The 20,000-nt window shown below is 50.0% G+C and overlaps 1 protein-coding gene across 3 annotated transcripts; it reads left to right on the top strand.

Annotated features, from left to right (window-relative positions):
* Positions 1-8,594: 8,594 nt before the first annotated feature.
* ADAT1 (adenosine deaminase tRNA specific 1) lies at positions 8,595-19,437 on the top strand. Of its 3 annotated transcripts, none has more exons than XM_073659796.1 (10): positions 8,595-8,668; positions 9,405-9,550; positions 9,857-9,913; positions 10,694-10,748; positions 13,107-13,237; positions 13,356-13,833; positions 13,920-14,059; positions 14,310-14,409; positions 14,514-14,600; positions 19,249-19,436. In XM_073659796.1, exons 1-10 carry the CDS (start codon positions 8,664-8,666, stop codon positions 19,373-19,375), a joined length of 1,326 nt encoding a protein of 441 aa, XP_073515897.1. In that variant the 5' UTR covers positions 8,595-8,663; the 3' UTR covers positions 19,376-19,436. The 3 variants fall into 3 exon arrangements, with proteins under 3 accessions (XP_073515897.1, XP_073515896.1, XP_073515898.1); XM_073659795.1 differs by lacking the exon at positions 8,595-8,668 and adding an exon at positions 8,675-8,938 and having other exon boundaries at positions 19,249-19,435; XM_073659797.1 differs by lacking the exon at positions 8,595-8,668 and having other exon boundaries at positions 9,415-9,549; positions 9,855-9,913; positions 19,249-19,437.
* Positions 19,438-20,000: the final 563 nt, after the last annotated feature.

Below are 20,000 nucleotides of genomic sequence, written 5' to 3'. Positions count from 1 at the left end.
ATGTCCGATCCTTTCCTTTTCCTGCAGTGTCTGAACCTGCACCTAACTGCAACTCCTTGTCTCTGTACTTCTTTTTGTGAGTTTTGTGTCCATTCGCTACTTCATTGCAAGTACCTTGTGTGTATCTGGTTCTGCTTGTCCTGTTTCCCTGCCCCGTATCTACCTCCTGTGTTCTAGCTATCTTCCTGTGTTTCCCAATCTGTTCTATGTGAACAGAGCCCTGTCCTGTCTCCCTGCAGCTCTGCTCCTCTTGCCCTCTGCACCTGCAGCTTAACTCTGCTCTGCTTGTCCTCCGCGCCTGCGATTCCTCTCTGCTCTGCTCCGCTTGTCCTCCGCACCTGTGGTTCTGCTCTGCTCCGCTTGTCCTCCGCGCCTGCGGTTCTGCTCTGCTCTGCTTGTCCTCTGCACCTGCGGCTCTACTCCTCTTGCCCTCTGCACCTGCAGCTTAACTCTGCTCTGCTCCGCTTGTCCTCTGCGCCTGCGGTTCCGTTCTGCTCTGCTTGTCCTCCGCGCCTGCGGTTCTGCTCTGCTTGTCCTCCGCGCCTGCAGCTCTGCTCTGCTTGTCCTCCACGCCTGCGGCTCTGCTCTTCTTTTCCACTGCGCCTGCGGCTCTGCTCTTCTTTTCCACCGCGCCTGCGGCTCTGCTCTGCTTTTCCACCGCACCTGTGGCTCTGTTCCTGTATCCCAGTCTGTACTGGTCCCTCTCCAGCCTGTTTCCCTACCTGCTAGTACCCACCTGTCTGCATTATCGGCCTGCCTGCATACCAGTCGTGCCTGCCAGTACCCGCCTGTCTGCATACCAGTCGTGCCTGCCAGTACCCACCTGTCTGCATACCACCCAAACCTGCCCGTTCCTGCATTCCCCGGTGTGGGTCAACAGCTGTAACCGAGGTCTGACCTGGAGTAGCACCTCCCACGTCCCTCCTCGGACCCTGGAGTCGATTAAGCCGCCGTGTGTTCGTGGTCGGATCTGGCGAGGCCCCTAGTCACGCCCCTCCAGGCGCTCCTCGGTTTGTGGCCCAGTGGGACCACTAACCACGCTCACATCAGTCTGTCCGGGCGTGAGCGTAACAGCTTTGATTCCCTGCACATTCAACTTTAGGACACGTTCCCACACAGTTGCTGCCATTTTTATTTTTTCCTCCAGTGTTATTTGTGCAGAAAATCTGCTGCATTTAACAGCTCAAGCAACGTGGATGTGAATCTGAAAACTCCTGCCCACCGCGTTTACAGATGCATGTGAACTGTGCGCTTTTATTTTCCCTATAGACTTCTGTGGGGAACCTGAAAAAGAAACTAAACCGCATTATTAAAACCTCATAAAAAAAAACAAAACAAAAAAAAAACGCAATCATCAGAACAGATTGCTATTGAGAATTTTTGAGTGGACATTGCAAAATAAAAAAATACCAGCAGAGTTTTACGCTACGTAGGAATGTGGTCATGTGCCAAATTTTTAATGAAACCCTGCAAAAATTATTCTCAACCCAAAATAACCCTTGAAGGGCAGTGTTCCCCCAACTCCGGTCCTCAAGACGAACAAACATCATGTTTTAAGGATTTCCTTTGTGTTGCTCAGGAAATACAGGTGCATCTCACTAAATTAGAATATCATCAAAAAGTTCATTTATTTCAGTTCTTCAATACAAAAAGTGAAACTCATATAGAGTCATTACAGAGTGATCTATTTCAAGTGTTTATTCCTGTTAGGCTATGTGCCCACGATGCAGAAATGCTGCATATTTTTTCCGCTTCTCCCTGGCAGGAAAAACACATGCGGATTGTACATGCAGTTTTCCCGCCAGGTAGAAGCGTTTGTAAAGCGTTCTTCACATGCATTTCCGCATGTGGGTTATCAAGCGCTTTCCAAGCGATTTTAGCATCACTTGGAAAGTGCTTGACAACTTGTTCACACTATATAAATCCATGCAAACAGCAACCGGCAACCGGCATGGATTTATATAGTGTGACCAAGTTAGTTAAAAAAAAGAATAAGAATGGTAAAAAATAAAGTTTATACTCACCTACCAATGTCCTCCCGGTGTTTTGTCTGCTCCGTCCGGTGTCTTGCACTGCTCGCGCTGTTGTGAAGGACCTGCGGTGACGTCATTCAGTCATGTGTCAGGTCACATGACTCAGTGACGTCATGGCAGGTCCTTCACAACAGCGCAAGCAGTGCAAGACACCGGACGGAGCAGACAAAACACCGGGAGGACATTGGTAGGTGAGTATAAACTTTATTTTTTATTTTAAATTCTTTTTTTACTGATTCTATGGTACCCAGACGCATAGAAGCCGCTTGTACAAATGTACTGACATGGATTATATGTGTTTCAATGCAAGTCAATGACGGAGATTACGCTGTGTGTCTGCAAAATTAGTGGACATGCTGCGGATTTTTGAGCGCAGCATAAACGCTGCGGAAAAATCCGCAGCATGGACACTGACATTGCGGCTTGTCATTGGGGACCATGGGGGGCGGATTACCAAGCGTTTATGCTGCGGAAATTCCGCAGCATAAACGCTTGTAAAACGCTACGTGGCCACATACCCTCAATGTTGATGATTATGGCTTAGAGCCAATGAAAACACAAAAGTCATTATCTCAGTAAATTAGAATAATGAAGAAACACCTGCAAAGGCTTGCAAAGTGCTTAAAAAGGTCCCATAGTCTGTTTCAGTAGGCTCCACAATCATGGGGAAGACTGCTGACTTGACAGATGTCCAGAAGGCAGTCATTGACACACTCCACAAGGTCCCAGAGTCTGGAGGAAGAGTGGAGAGGCCACAATCCAAGCTGCTGGAGGTCTAGTGTGAAGTCTCCACAATCAGTGATGGTTTGGGGGCCATGTCATCTGCTGGTGCAGGTCCACTGTGTTTTATCAAGACCAAAGTCAGCGCAGCCGTCTACCAGGACATTTTACAGCACTTCATGCTTCCCTCTGCCGACAAGCTGTTTGGAGATGGAAATGTCATTCTCCAGCAGGACTTGGCCCCTGTCCACACGGCCAAAAGTACCAATACCTGGTTTACACACAACAGTATCACTGTGCTTGATTGGCAGCAAACTCGCCTGACCTTAACCCCATAGAGAATCTATTATAGAGAATCTATTATAGAGAATCTATGGGGTATTGTCAAGAGGAAGATGAGAGACCCCAGACCCAACAATGCAGACGAGCTGAAGGCGGCTATCAAAGCCACCTGGGCTTCCATAACCCCTCAGCAGTGCCACAGGCTGATCGCCTCCATGCCACATTGCTGCATTGATGCAGTAATTGATGCAAAAGGAGCCCGACCAAGTATTGAGGGCATTTACTGAACATACATTTCAGTAGGACATTTCGGATTTTAAAATCCTTTTTCAAACTGTTGTTATAAAATATTCTAATTTACTGATATAATGACTTTTGTGTTTTCATTGGCTGTAAGCCATAATCATCAACATTAACAGAAATAAACACTTGAAATAGATCACTCTGCTTGTGATGACTTTATATAATATATGAGTTTCACTTTTTGTATTGAAGAACTGAAATAAATTAACTTTTTGATGATATTCTAATTTTGTGAGATGCACCTGTAATTCCATCACCTGGATAGGCAATAATTGCATCCTCAAGGCAATACTAAGGAAATCTTGAAAACATGACTGGTGGCTCTTGAGGACCGGAGATGTGGGGCACTGCTCTAAAAGCTGCAAATCCTGATTACTCAAGAGAGTGGGGGTGGGGGGGGGGGGGCATTAGCCTGACTACTCAGGGGTAAAACCATCAGCCTGATTATTTGGGGGTGGAGTCATTTGCCTGATTATTCGGGGTGGGGCCATTAGCCTTATCACTCGGGGGTGGATCCATCAGCCTAATTACTCGGGATGGGGCCATTAGCCTGATTACTCAGGGGCGGGATCCGTCTGCCGATTGCTCGGGGGTGAAGCCTTTAATCTCCAGCTTTCATTGCCAGCAGAAAAGATTTAGGATTGAGTTATTAGCTTGATTACTCGGGTGCAATTATTAGCCTCATTACTCGAGGTGAAGTTATTTGCTTGATTACTCGGGGTGGGAGCCGTCATCCTGATTACTCTGGGGTGGGAGCCGTCATCCTGATTACTCAGGGGTGGGGCCATCAGCCTGATTACTCGGGGGTGGGGTCATCAGTCTGATTACTCTGGGTTGGGGCCATCAGCCTGATTACTCAGGGGTGGGGCCATCAGCCTGATTACTCAGGGATGGGGCCATCAGTCTGACTACTCAGGAGTGGGGCCATCAGTCTGACTACTCAGGAGTGGGTCCATCAGTCTGATTACTCTGGGACGGGGCCATCAGCCTGATTACTCGGTGGTGGGGTCACCAGCCTGATTACTCGGGGTGGGGCCATCAGCCTGATTACTCGGTGGTGGGGTCACCAGCCTGATTACTCGGGGGTGGGGTCATTAGTCTGATTAGTCAGGGGTGGGGCCATCAGCCTGATTAGTCAGGGATGGGGCCATCAGTCTGATTACTCAGGAGTAGGTCCATCAGTCTGATTACTCAGGGACGGGGTCATCAGCCTGATTACTCTGGGACGGGGCCATCAGCCTGAGTACTCGGGGTGGGGCCATCAGCCTGATTACTCGGGGGTCGGGCCATCAGCCTGATTACTCGACAGTGGGGCCATCAGCCTGATTATTCGGGGGTGTGGCCATCAGCCTCATTACTCAGGAGTGGGGCCATCAGTCTGATTACTCGGGGACGGGCCCATCAGTCTGATTACTCGGGGACAGGCCCATCAGCCTGATTACTCTGGGACGGGGCCATCAGCCTGATTACTCGGGTGGGGCCATCAGCCTGATTACTCGGGAGTGTGGCCATCAGCCTCATTACTCAGGAGTGGGGCCATCAGTCTGATTACTCGGGGACGGGCCCATCAGTCTGATTACTCGGGGACAGGCCCATCAGCCTGATTACTCTGGGACGGGGCCATCAGCCTGATTACTCGGGTGGGGCCATCAGCCTGATTACTCGGGGTGGGGCCATCAGCCTGATTACTCGGGGGTCGGGCCATCAGCCTGATTACTCGAGAGTGGGGCCATCAGCCTGATTATTCGGGGGTGTGGCCATCAGCCTCATTACTCGGGGGTGGGGCCATCAGCCTGATTACTCTGGGGTGGGGCCATCAGCCTGATTATTCGGGGGTGTGGCCATCAGCCTCATTACTCAGGAGTGGGGCCATCAGTCTGATTACTCGGGGACGGGCCCATCAGTCTGATTACTCGGGACAGGCCCATCAGCCTGATTACTCTGGGACGGGGCCATCAGCCTGATTACTCGGGTGAGGCCATCAGCCTGATTACTCGGGAGTGGGGCCATCAGCCTGATTACTCTGGGGTGGGGCCATCAGCCTGATTACTCTGGGGTGGGATCATCAGCCTGATTACTCTGGGGTGTGGCCATCAGCCTGATTACTCTGGGGTGGGGCCATCAGCCTGATTACTCTGGGGTGGGGCCATCAGCCTGATTACTCGGGGATGGGGTCATCAGCCTGATTACTCGGGGATGGGGCCATCAGTCTGATTACTCTGGGGTGGGGCCATCAGCCTGATTACTCTGGGGTGGGGCCATCAGCCTGATTACTCTGGGGTGGGATCATCAGCCTGATTACTCTGGGGTGTGGCCATCAGCCTGATTACTTGGGGGTGGGGCCATCAGCCTGATTACTCGGGGGTGGGGCCATCAGCCTGATTACTCTGGGGTGGGGCCATCAGTCTGATTACTCGGGGATGGGGCCATCAGCCTGATTACTCGGGGGTGGGAGCCGTCAGCTGATTACTCAGGGATGGGGTCATCAGCCTGATTACTCGGGGATGGGGCCATCAGCCTGATTACTCGGGGGTGGGAGCCGTCAGCCTGATTACTCGGGGATGGGGTCATCAGCCTGATTACTCGGGGGTGGGGCCATCAGCCTGATTACTCGGGGTGGGGTCATCAGCCTGATTACTCTGGGATGGGGTCATCCGCCGGATTACTCGGGGATGGGGCCATCAGCCTGATTACTCGGGGATGGGGTCATCAGTCTGATTACTCAGGGATGGGGCCATCAGCCTGATTACTCTGGGGTGGGGCCATCAGCCTGATTACTCTGGGGTGGGGCCATCAGCCTGATTACTCTGGGGTGGGGCCATCAGCCTGAATACTCGGGGATGGGGTCATCAGTCTGATTACTCGGGGATGGGGCCATCAGTCTGATTACTCTGGGGTGGAGCCATCAGCCTGATTACTCGGGGATGGGGTCATCAGTCTGATTACTCGGGGATGGGGCCATCAGCCTGATTACTCTGGGGTGGGGCCATCAGCCTGATTACTCTGGGGTGGAGCTGTCAGCTGATTACTCGGGGATGGGGCCATCAGCCTGATTACTCTGGGGTGGGGCCATCAGCCTGATTACTCTGGGGTGGGGCCATCAGCCTGATTACTCGGGGATGGGGCCATCAGCCTGATTACTCGGGGATGGGGTCATCAGTCTGATTACTCGGGGGTGGTGCCATCAGCCTGATTACTCTGGGGTGGGGCCATCAGCCTGAATACTCGGGGATGGGGTCATCAGTCTGATTACTCGGGGATGGGGCCATCAGTCTGATTACTCTGGGGTGGAGCCATCAGCCTGATTACTCGGGGATGGGGTCATCAGTCTGATTACTCGGGGATGGGGCCATCAGCCTGATTACTCTGGGGTGGGGCCATCAGCCTGATTACTCTGGGGTGGAGCTGTCAGCTGATTACTCGGGGATGGGGCCATCAGCCTGATTACTCTGGGGTGGGGCCATCAGCCTGATTACTCTGGGGTGGGGCCATCAGCCTGATTACTCTGGGGTGGGGCCATCAGCCTGAATACTCGGGGATGGGGTCATCAGTCTGATTACTCGGGGATGGGGCCATCAGTCTGATTACTCTGGGGTGGAGCCATCAGCCTGATTACTCGGGGATGGGGTCATCAGTCTGATTACTCGGGGATGGGGCCATCAGCCTGATTACTCTGGGGTGGGGCCATCAGCCTGATTACTCTGGGGTGGAGCTGTCAGCTGATTACTCGGGGATGGGGCCATCAGCCTGATTACTCTGGGGTGGGGCCATCAGCCTGACTACTCTGGGGTGGGGCCATCAGCCTGATTACTCGGGGTGGGGCCATCAGCCTGATTACTCTGGGGTGGGGCCATCAGCCTGATTACTCGGGGTGGGGCCATCAGCCTGATTACTCGGGGTGGGGCCATCAGCCTGATTACTCTGGGGTGGGGTCATCAGCCTGATTACTCTGGGTGGAACTGTCAGCTGATTACTCGGGGATGGGGCAATCAGCCTGATTACTCTGGGGTGGGGCCATCAGCCTGATTACTTGCGGTGGAGCTGTCAGCTGATTACTCGGGGATGGGGCCATCAGCCTGATTACTCTGGGGTGGGGCCATCAGCCTGATTACTCGTGGTTGGGGTCATCAGTCTACTCGGGGGTGGGGTCATCAGCCTGATTACTCTGGGGTGGGAGCGGTCATCCTGATTACTCGGGGGTGGGGCCATCAGCCTGATTACTCGGGGGTGGGGCCATCAGCCTGATTACTCGGGGGTGGGGCCATCAGCCTGATTACTCTGGGGTGGGAGCCGTCATCCTGATTACTCGGGGGTGGGGCCATCAGCCTGATTACTCGGGGGTGGGGCCATCAGCCTGATTACTCTGGGGTGGGAGCGGTCATCCTGATTACTCGGGGGTGGGGCCATCAGCCTTATTACTCGGGGGTGGGGCCATCAGCCTGATTACTCGGGGGTGGGGCCATCAGCCTGATTACTCTGGGATGGGAGCCGTCATCCTGATTACTCGGGGATGGGGCCATCAGCCTGATTACTCGGGGGTGGGGCCGTCAGCTGATTACTTGGGGATGGGGCCATCAGCCTGATTACTCGGGGGTGGGGCCATCAGCCTGATTACTCGGGGGTGGGGCAATCAGCCTGATTACTCGGGGGTGGGGCCATCAGCCTTATTACTCGGGGTTGGGGTCATCAGCCTGATTACTCGGGGGTGGGGCCATCAGCCTTATTACTCGGGGATGGGGCCATCAGCCTGATTACTCGGGGTTGGGGTCATCAGCCTGATTACTCGGGGGTGGGGCCATCAGCCTTATTACTCGGGGATGGGGCCATCAGCCTGATTACTCGGGGGTGGGGCCGTCAGCTGATTACTTGGGGATGGGGCCATCAGCCTGTTTACTTTGGGGTGAAGCCTTTAATCTCCAGCTTTCATTGGCAGCAGAAAAGATTTAGGATCTAGTTTCTCCTATAGATTAATGTGAGTAACCTCATGTGCTGCAGCCTGCAGTTATCAGGGCAGCCTGGGAGTTGTAGTTCTGCAATCACCCGAGCTCTGCATTGCTCCATTGTTGGAGTGCTTCCCTCTCCTCCCCGGTATTCAGGTATATAATGACATAAATAATGTATTTTCCTGCTCCGCATTCATCACCAGTCTGTGACTCCCTATTGGCTCTCAGTCTCTATCTCACCAGTACACGGTGTGAGGGATTCTGGGTATTGTAGTCCTGCACGTAACATCGGCGTATGTCTAACGAAATCAACCAATGTGAAGGGACTACAACTTCCAGAATCCCTCACGCGTGACGTCCACATTCCGCTCTGGCGCTAAGTATGAGGTGAGTACAACACCTGATGGAAAAAAAGGAACAAGACGCGGAGCCCGGTCTGTTCACAACAGCGCAGTGTGCACAGTGCAGCAGTGGCCTCGGCGCTTTTATAGCCTCCGGACTCGACGTCGCGTGTGGTGACGTCATCAGTAATGGCGGGGTAAAGCAGCCGGTGTGGTGTGGAGCAGCTCCCAAAGGGCCTAGCGGTGCCCAGGACCAACAGGGGGCGACCGATCAGTCTCCATGGCAATAAAGCCGCCATTATTTCCCAATGGAAATGTTCGTATTGATATTTGTAGTGATTGTTGCATATTGTGCTTGTAATAACAGCCGAAATAGTGCTGGAAACAGGGCAATGCGCTTGTCTATAGGCTTTTATCTCAAATGTGGGGCAGGATCCACCCCTCCCCCCAGTCCTGCCCACCTCGTAGCCAATGGATCACATGACATTCATCTGAATTAAAGGGATTGTCCATAATGGGTCACGACCTGTGTAGTGAGTGGCAGCAGACGATCCCTTTAGTTCAAGCGAATGCCTTGTGATCGCTTTGCGACCCGCAAGTGCACAGCAATCAAGTCGCCAGCAATCCGGCTGGTTCTGACTTTGCCACTTGCTTGCCGTGTACCTTGCGGGTCACGAAGCGTCCTGACATGCCGCATTCGCCATGTAGTCCCAGCCTGAGCCAGGACTGGCTGCATTACTTGTATCTGGTGGCTCATTATGGGATCTTTTCTCTGGTTACAGGTCGGAGGCTGCAGATGAGATCGCTGCGTTGTGTTATGATCATTACCGCACCGAGCTCCCTAAGCGAGGCCAACCGGACACCGGCAAGGAATGGACCCTGATGGCGGCAGTGATACAGGTGGAGTCTGTGCCCGGCACCAAAAAAGGTGATGGTGGTTCCCGCATTGCGAGACCTGCCTGTGTAGTTCTCTCTCTGTCCACCAGGTGGTGTAACGCTTCCATTTCCAATCCTGCCTGTGTAGTTCTCTCTCTGTCCACCAGGCGGTGTAATGCTTACATTTCCAATCCTGCCTGTGTAGTTCTCTCTCTGTCCACCAGGCGGTGTAATGCTTACATTTCCAATCCTGCCTGTGTAGTTCTCTCTCTGTCCACCAGGCGGTGTAACGCTTCCATTTCCAGTGATCTAAGATGCGATCGTCTTATACTTTATTTTCTTTCCGTTTATTTCACAGTTGTTGCTATGGGAACTGGGACAAAATGTATTGGGCAATCAAAATTACGGAAGACTGGTGAGTACATACAATCCAGCACCTTGAGGGGTGCAGTTTTTAGAATCGTGTCACTTTTGGGTATTTTCTGTCGTACAGGCCCCTCAAAGCCCCTTTAATATGATGTGGTCCCTAAAACAAATAGTTTTGTAAATTTTGTTGGAAAAATGAGAAATCGCTGGTCAACTTTTAACCCTTATAAAAAAATATGTTTCAAAAATTGTGCTGATGTAAAGTAGACATGTGGGAAATGTTATTTATTAACTATTTGTGTGACATAACTCTTTGGTTTAAGGACTTAAAAGTTTGAAAATTGCAAAATTTTCAAAATTTTTGCTAAATTTCCATTATTCCGTTATCGAACAAATTTTACCACAATCATGAAGTACAATATGTCACGAAAAAACTATCTCAGAATCAGGGGGATCCGTTGAAGCGTTCCAGAGTAATTACCTCATAAAGTGACAGTGGTCATAATTGTAAAATTTTAGCCTGGTCAGGAAGGTGAAAACAGGCTGGGGGTGAAGGGGTTAAGGATATAGGTGAAATTGCTCAACTCAACTTTTTTTTTTCACTTTTGCATAGAGAGCTGGACGAGAATGAGTTGTCATCCATTATGGCCGGTATGACGGGAGTTAACTCGTCTTCTTGTCGTTAAAGAAACAGTGAAATGGGTCAAATATACATGTAATTTAATATGATTAAGCGGATGTCGGCGCATCTTATTTCAATGTATTGTACTGTATACGGGGGCGGATACAAGAGCCCTGTCATTACCCACTCCATTATTTTCCTGCCCAGGTGATGTTCTCCAGGACAGTCATGCGGAGATAATTGCAAAGAGGAGTTTTCAGAGGTAACGTTCGCTGATTTTGTATGAATGCTCGTTAGGCATGGGCTCAAGCACGAAACTTTTTTTCTTTTTCTTATGTCCACTATGGAAAGTTTCCGTACTTAATCCACAGCAGCAAATCTGCACTTAATCTTTCAGATGTTGGTCTGGACTTTACTGCTGATTTTCTGCTGCACATAAAATAAAATTATACTCGCCCCATGACTGGTCCCTTGCCGGTCTGGTACTTCTCTGCTTCCTGTGATGAGGTTTTATCCCAGCGATTAGCTGCAGCAGTCAGATGTGATCACAGGAGGCCTGGTTGTACCGGAATCCTCAAGGAATCAATCTGGAGCGAGTTTTTAAGTTTATAGAAAGTTGACAAACTTTTTTTTAATGCCCGGCGTCCAGAGGTTTCCTCCCGTCCCGGGGGGCAGAAGCATTACTTAATGCCCGATGCAAAAATGAGAGGCACAAGGGTTCGTAGAGGATTAGAAAAACATGACTACTTCTGTGCATGGGATCTGGTGTTACAGCTCAGCGCCATTGTAATAAGTAGGAATGAGCTGCAATATCGCACGCAATCTGGACTCCATTTTCAGTGATATACAGTGGGGAAAATAAGTATTTGATACTCTGCAAATTTCACAAATTTTCCCACCTACAAAGAATGGAGAGGTCTGTAATTTTTATCGTAGGTCACTTCACCGGTGAGAGACAGAATCTAAAAATAAAATCCAGAAAATCACATTGTATGATTTTTACATAATTAATTTGCATTTTATTTAATGAAATAAGTACGGTATTTGATACAATAGAAAAACAGAACTTAATATTTGGCACAGAAACCTTTGTTTGCAATTACAGAGGTCAGACGTTTCCTGTAGTTCTTGACCAGGTTTGCACACACTGCAGCAGGGATTTTGGCCCCCTCCTCCATACAGATCTTCCCAGATCTTTCGGGTTTCAGGGCGGTCGCTGGGCAACATTGAGTTTCAGCTCCCTCCAAAGATTTTCTATTGGGTTCAGGTCTGGAGACTGGCTAGGCCACTTCAGGACCTTGAAATGCTTCTTATGGAGCCACTCCTTAGTTGCCCTGGCTGTGTGTTTCTGGTCATTGTCATGCTGGAAGACCCAACCATGACCCATCTTCAATGCTCTTACTGAGGGAAGGAGGTTGTTGGCCAAAATCTCATGATACATGACCCCATCCATCCTCCCTTCAATATGGTGCAGTCGTCCTGTCCCCTTTGCAGAAAAGCATCCCCAAAGTATGATGTTTCCACCACCATGCTTCACGGTTGGGAGGGTGTTTTCGTGGTTGTACTCATCCTTCTTCTTCCTCCAAACACAGCGAGTGGAGTTGATACTAAAAAGTCCTATCTTGGTCTCATCTGACCACATGACCTTCTTCCATGCCCCACGCCTGGTCATTGACGAACTTCAAACGGGCCTGGACATGTGCTGGTGTGAGCAGGGGTCCTTGCGTGCCCTTCGGGATTTTAATCCATGACGGCGTAGTGTGTTACTAACTGTAATGTTTGAGACTGTGGTCCCGACTCATTTCAGGTCATTGACCAGGTCTGCCCGTGTAGTTCTGGACTGATTCCTGACCTTTCTCAGAATGATCTTTACCCCACGAGGCGAGATCTTGCATTGAGCCCCCCCCCTAAAATTGTAAAGTGCTGCGGAATATATTGGCGCTATAAAAATAGAAATTATTATTGTTAAGGAGCCCCAGACCGAGGAAGATTGACAGTCATCATGTGTTTCTTCCATTTTCTAATAATTGTGCCAACAATTGTTGCCTTCTCAACAAACTCCTTGCCCATTGTCCTGTAGCCCATCCCAGCCTTGTGCAGGTCTACAATTTTGTCCCTGGTGTCCTTAGACAGCTCTTTGGTCTTGGCCATGGTGGAGAGGTTGGAGTGTGATTGATTGTGTGGACATGTGTCTTTTATACAGGTAACGAGTTCAAACAGGTGCAATTAATACAGGTAATGAGTGCAGAGTAGGAGGGCTTCTTAAAGAAAACTAACAGGTCTGCGAGAGCCAGAATTCTTACTGGTTGGTCGGTGATCAAATACTTATTTCATGCAATAAAATGCAATTTAATTATGTAAAAATCATACAATGTGATTTTCTGGATTTTTTTTAGATTCTGTCTCTCACAGGTGAAGTGACCTACGATAAAAATTACAGATCTCTCCATTGTTTGTAGGTGGGAAAACATACAAAATTGGCAGTGTATCAAATACTTATTTTCCCCACTGTATCTGTGACTTGAGTCGAGTATAAAATCAGCGTCCACCCAAAACGCGCCGGGTCTTACAGAGCGGACACTTGACTGTGATAATGGCTCTGCCTTCTTGTCTCGGTCAGGTATCTCCTCCACCAGCTTTCCTTAGCGCTGTCGGGGAGCCGGGATTGTGTGCTGGTCCCTGGAAGTGACGCCAACAAGTGGGCGCTGAGGCCGGGGGTCTCCTTTGTGTTTTTCACCAGTCACACACCATGTAAGTACTCTCTCATGTTAATAGAGGGGGGTCCTGTGCATCGCTGACTCCTGTGGATCCACATAGGAGACACATACGTGTATGACCGCCATCTAATACACCACTATTGGTCCTATAGGCGGTGATGCCTCCATTATACCCATGCTTCCCCTAGAGGATCAGCTCTGTCCCACGTCTATCACTGCCGGCGATAAAAGGAAGCCGGCGGCTGGTGATTCCCCTGCGGCTAAGAGAATGAGACAAGATGGATCCGACCAGGAAACCGGGAGGAAAACTGAGCTGAAGGAAAAGGAAGAAAGTGCAGATTTTACACCTGATGTGTTTAGAACCGGAGCAAAGTGCGTTCCCGGGGAGGTGCAGGACCGGCGGGATCCAGGGCCGGACTATCACACTGCGGGGGTCCTCCGCGTCAAGCCCGGCCGGGGAGACCCCACCATATCCATGTCCTGCAGCGATAAGATGGCTCGCTGGAACGTGCTGGGCTGCCAGGGGGCGCTACTCATGCATTTTCTGCAGCTGCCCATCTATCTGTCCTCGGTGGTGGTGGGCAGGTGCTCGTTCAGCCAGCGGTCCATGGAGCGGGCTCTGCACAGTAGGTACTCCATGGTCACTATTCTTCATCAGATACAGGGTAAGGCAGCGGCTGACACTTCTGATATTTTCATTTTTTTTCGCTTTTCAGGTGTCAAAATGTTTCGGATCTACCGGACGGATTCCGAGTGCACAAGCCGCACATCCTGCAGTCACAACTACAGTTCCAGCACGGACGAGACGCACTGAGGACGGCGGATGGTGCAAGGAAGATGGGTCCCTGCGGGGCAGGTGAGTCCAGGGCGAGAGACGTGCACCTCCCTAAAGGGTCCCTAATATTATCAGGGGCACAGCAACCAGATACTACAGCTAAAAAATGGACCATGACCATCAATGACGGTGAAATGACCATCTCCGCTCTGCTACATCAAAAAAATTCATCCACAGAGACATGACTTTCCTTATTTTGGGTTATTGCCCCTTTTTTTGGTATCGGATATGGAGTAGAATTAACGTGGTGCCCCCAATCTTTCCTCCACAGCGATTAGTTGGTGCGCTGTTCCACATCAGCCACTAGATGTCACCGCTAATGGCTACAGACAAGGGACGACGAAGAAAGCAATTGGAGCGCCTCAGTCCAGGTAGCGATGCCGCTAGTGGGGGCCGCAGTGGGTCCCATACCCCAGCTGTGTGCACTCCTGTCAGATGTGGAATGTAATGGAAGGTGATTTATGTTTTTCTCCAGATCCCGAATCTGTAAAGTGGAATTGTTTCACACGTTCCGTCATCTGGTGGAGAATCTGTCCGAGGAGCAGATCCCGGCGACCCTCAGGTAAAGGGATCACACATCCGAGGACGATAAACTGGTCATTAGTCCGTATGGACCACGATGTCCGGACCGGCCATGGGACTACTGACCCGAACTCAGCAGCCTAATGCTTTCCTATGACACTGTTCAGTCCAGCTCTGGACATCGCTGTCCACCCTCTGACACCGCCCGTCCTCTGACGACATCGCCGTCCACCCTCTGACACTGCCCGTCCTCTGACGACATTGCTGTCCACCCTCTGACACTGCCCGTCCTCTGACGACATTGCTGTCCACCCTCTGACACTGCCCGTCCTCTGACGACATTGCTGTCCACACTCTGACGTCTCGGCCCGTCCTCTGACGACATTGCTGTCCACACTCTGACTCTGCCCGTCCTCTGACGACATTGCTGTCCACACTCTGACTCTGCCCGTCCTCTGACGACATTGCTGTCCACACTCTGACTCTGCCCGTCCTCTGACGACATCGCCGTCCACCCTCTGACACTGCCCGTCCTCTGACGACATTGCTGTCCACCCTCTGACACTGCCCGTCCTCTGACGACATCGCCGTCCACCCTCTGACACTGCCCGTCCTCTGACGACATTGCCGTCCACACTCTGACTCTGCCTGTCCTCTGACGACATCGCTGTCCACACTCTGACTCTGCCTGTCCTCTGACGACATCGCTGTCCACACTCTGACTCTGCCTGTCCTCTGACGACATCGCTGTCCACACTCTGACTCTGCCTGTCCTCTGACGACATCGCTGTCCACACTCTAACTTTGCCTGTCCTCTGACGACATCGCTGTCCACACTCTGACGTCTCGGCCCGTCCTCTGACGACATCGCTGTCCACACTCTGACGTCTCGGCCCGTCCTCTGACGACATCGCTGTCCACACTCTGACGTCTCGGCCCGTCCTCTGACGACATCGCTGTCCACACTCTGACTCTGCCTGTCCTCTGACGACATTGCTGTCCACACTCTGACTCTGCCTGTCCTCTGACGACATCGCTGTCCACACTCTGACGTCTCGGCCCGTCCTGTGACGACATTGCTGTCCACACTCTGACGTCTCGGCCGTCCTCTGGCGACGTCTCTGCCCGTACTTGGAGCGTGAACGTCGGACATATGAAACTTGCCTTAGGCTGAATGAACGTGTCCAGGTTTCTGGTGCCACAGATTAAATTCTGCAATCACTATTGACCACAGCAACAGCATCTAAAAGGTTAAACTAGTGAGACTGAAGTGATCAGTGACCCCCAGGGTCTGCGGACAGCGTTGGGCGCTGTAGGTTTATGGTGATTACCTAGCACCATGCCTGATGTAAATGTACAGTGGATGGTGCCAGAGGGTTATCGATAAAGCTGAATATCTCATAATGGAGAAGCAGGACGGCTCTGCGCCAATACGGAGCGAGGCTCCGCAGATTAGCAGCTCTGCTCTCACAGGGTGTGACGGCCGGGACCGCTGCCTGCTATTAAGGATTTCTGTGACTTGTGATGTCAGTCCCTACTGGGATTCGCTGAAGAAGTCTTCATTGTTCACAGCCGTTCCACCCATAGAGTTTGGATGGGGTCAGAGCAGTCTCGGAGTTTTTTTCTTAGTGGACCCATAGACTTACATTGACAAGTTCGATCCACGATTCGGGTCAAAATCAGACGTGTATCCGTGTTTTGGTGACTGATACATTTTACCTGCACTGAAACATTGTAACAAACAAGCAGCGTGGTATGTAGACTAGATACTTTGATAGCAAACCTTCAGATGTGAGAAATATTAGACCTTGCGTGGAGCAAGCAGAGATCTTACAAACTGCGAGGAACTGAGCCGTAAAGTGTTTTTGGAAAGTTGTAGAACTTTTCGGCAGAAGACCAGTGACCCCCTTTAATTTTGCAGCGTGTGATGAGCGATCGGACACCCACGTAGCGCCTTGTAAAGAAGATTACAGGGCCCGGCGGAAAAATGAGTCGGTCTCTTGTCTTCCGAGCACTGAGGATTTGGCTAGAAGTCAGGGCTGCGGCGGTGCCAGGAAAAGCTGGCGAATGTCCGTAGTGGGGTCCGGCCCTGGTGTCGGCATTACACAGGCTTTTCTAGCAATGAACCATCTATTGCCAGGAGGACGTGGGATTGTAACACTCCTCCAAGTTTCTGATTCATTCACTGACAGCAAGCAAAGATCTTAAAGGGGGTTGTCCACATTTGGGAAATGTATTTTGTTTTACTTCAATGCATGTGATGGGGTGAAATGTTTCATTACCTTGTGCGCCGTTTTGAAAAAGGAACTTTGCAATCATTAATGTCGAAGCTTGAAAGTCCCTAAAACTTCAGGGCGAGTTCGGTCGTAGCCGTGCAGTTACCATTAACTTCTGCCGATCCGGCCGCGTGAGCAAATAGCGGCCTAATATTCTGCTCCATGTGGCGTCATACTGATAAAATAGTGACGCCATTCTCTAGTCTCAGCTCCAGGCCATTGAGGTTGCTCGGAAGGACATGCAGTTTTGGACAACACCAATTTCACAATCTTACATTTTTGGATTGTTGTTTTTTTTTGGGAGGGTGCACGATACGGCATGTACTCGCTCTCGGGTGGGAATTGCCCAACAAGCCACGGAGGCCGAGGACGGTGCTAACGCTTCACACCCTGGCTGTGTCTCTCCGATTAGGTCTTTGCCTTGTTGGATAGAGAATATTTGCTTTTAACAAAAATACCTTGAGGTTTCTTCATCTGTCAGGTCGCTACAAATTCAGCAGAGTCTTAAACACTTCGCAACCATGGACATTTTTTGTTTTTTTCTTCCCAGAGCATTAACTTTTTTTTTTTTTTATATCTCTGTCAATATGGCCGTGTGAGGGATTGCTTTTAGCAGGACGAGTTGTATTTTGAAAGGCTCCATTAATTTTACCATATAGGGCACTGGAAAACGGGAAAAAAATCCAAATGTGGGGAAAATGCACAATTGTCTTTTGGGTTTTTTATTTTTTGATTCTCTGGGTCAGTACGAGTACACAGATACCAGACATCTATACACTGTGTTCCAAATTATTATGCAAATAATATTTTCTCAGATTTTCCCAAATTACCTCTATGAATTGCAGTCATTGTAATTTTCCAGTCAAATAACTATTAGAGTACAATTGAAAGGTTTTTGTACAAACTGCCTATGATAACAGTATATTTTTAAAAAAATAAAACACTCAAACTGCACTCAAAATACATGTTCCAAATTATTATGCACAGGAGAGTTTTCAACCTTTTCATTTTAATAAAGAACAAAAAAATGGTCATTTTTGAAATTATAAGCATTAGCAGGTTATTACACACTGAAATCAAACAGCTTTCAACTCAAAACTTTATTCTAGGTGATGTTACATTTTCACATAGGACCGCTTGTTCGAAAGGAGCTTCTGAACTCTCTCGTCCATTGAATTTGTCAGGTTTTGGATGGTTTCTGCTTCAATTGTTTTGCATGAGGACAGAATATCCTCCCAGAGCTGTTGCTTAGATGTGAACTGCCTCCTTTTGATGATGCTCCAGAGGTTCTCAATGGGGTTGAGGTCAGGGGAGCATGGGGGTCACACCATAAGTTTGTCCCCTTTTATGCCCATATCAGCCAGAGATGCAGATGTGTTATGTGCAGCATGAGACGGGGCATTATCATGCATGAAAATGATCTTGCTGCGGAATGCACGGTTCTTCTTCTTGAACCATGGAAGGAAGTGCTGTTTGAGAAACTCAACATACATTATGGACTTCATCTTTACCCCTTCAGGGATCCTAAAAGGGCCAACAATCTGTCTCCCAATTATTCCAGCCCAAAACATTACTCCACCTCCTCCTTGTTGGCGCTGTAGCCGTGTTTGCATGAGGTGTCCATCAACCAGCCATCCTCCACTCCATCCATCTGGACCATCGAGCGTTGCACGGCCCTCATCCGTGAATAAAACAGTTTTGAAGTCAGTCTTCATGTATTGTTTGACCCACTGGAGCCGTTTCTGCTTGTGTGCAGTGGATAGAGGAGGTCGACAGGATGGCTTACGCACAGCTGCAAACCTTTGAAGGACCCTGCATCTTGTTGTTCGGGGGACGTTGGAGGCACCAGCAGCTTCAAAAACTTGTCTGCTGCTATGACAAGGCTTTTTTGCCGCTGCTCTTTTAACCTGACGTAATTGCCTGTAGGAAAGAGTCCTCAATTTTCCCTTATCAGCACGCACACGTGTGTACTGTGAATCAGCTACATACTTCTTGATTGTGCGATGATCAGGATGAAGTGTCTTGGCAATGTTGATTGTAGTCAGGCCTTGACCTAAACACTCCACAATTTGTTGCTTCTCAGCAGCCGACGCATCCTTTTTCTTTCCCATTTTGGCAGAAAATGTAGGCTGCTTAATAATGTGAGAGAGCCTTCTTAAGTAGTCTTGCCTTTCATTGGACACACCTGCCAAACTAATTAGCACAGGTGTCTGCAATTGCTTACAGTGATATAAAGAGCCCTGACACACATCACCATCAATGAGTTTAACTGACAAACAAACAAATTCTTCCCTTATCACTCCTAAACACTTTTTGCATAATAATTTGTTGTTACGGTTAATTGGTCTCTTACTGGTCCAATCACTGGTTTATATAAACCTTGTACAATATTTTATCCTTTTCCTCTTCCAGGGAATTGAAGACATATTGTGATTACAAAGAAGCTGCCGTGTGTTACCAGGAGGCCTGGAGGCGGCTGCGAGAGCAGGGCTTTACCTCCTGGATCCGGACATCACGCGACTACCTGCACTTCAGCTGAGACAGACGGTGGGAATCACTGCTGCTCTGTAATCAGCACGCCCCCCCCCCCCCCAAAGTAAGACTGGCACTGAACCCGGGGATTGGTAATCAGCACGCCCCCCCTACAATAGTAAGACTGGCACTGAACCCGGGGATTGGTAATCAGCACGCCCCCCCTACAATAGTAAGACTGGCACTGAACCCGGGGATTGGTAATCAGCACGCCCCCCCCTACAATAGTAAGACTGGCACTGAACCCGGGGATTGGTAATTGGCACGTCCACCCTAACGGAAGACTACCAATCCCTGGGTTCGGGCCAGTCTTACTTTTGGGGGGGGGGGCATGCTGATTACCAATCTCCGGGTTCAGGGCCAGTCTTACTTTTTGGGGGGGGGGCATGCTGATTACCAATCCCCGGGTTCAGGGCCAGTCTTACTTTTGGGGGGGGACGTGCTGATTACCAATCCCTGGGTTCAGGGCCAGTCTTACTTTTGGAAGAGGTGAATTGGCATAGAGATTGACAGCAGCATAAAAAGAGTGCAAAGCGGTGACCGATGTTTGGTTGATCCCAACTCTGTCTGTAGTTCGGATCTGGAGATGTAAAATGCAGTGGTGTGAATGAGCCCTTACTGTGATCGGACTG

This window comes from Phyllobates terribilis, unplaced genomic scaffold, assembly GCF_046119375.1.
Source record: "Phyllobates terribilis strain yellow unplaced genomic scaffold, ASM4611937v1 Scaffold_14__1_contigs__length_39327217, whole genome shotgun sequence".
Taxonomy (NCBI): Eukaryota; Metazoa; Chordata; class Amphibia; order Anura; family Dendrobatidae; genus Phyllobates; species Phyllobates terribilis.
This window is presented reverse-complemented; position numbering and strand designations above follow the sequence as displayed.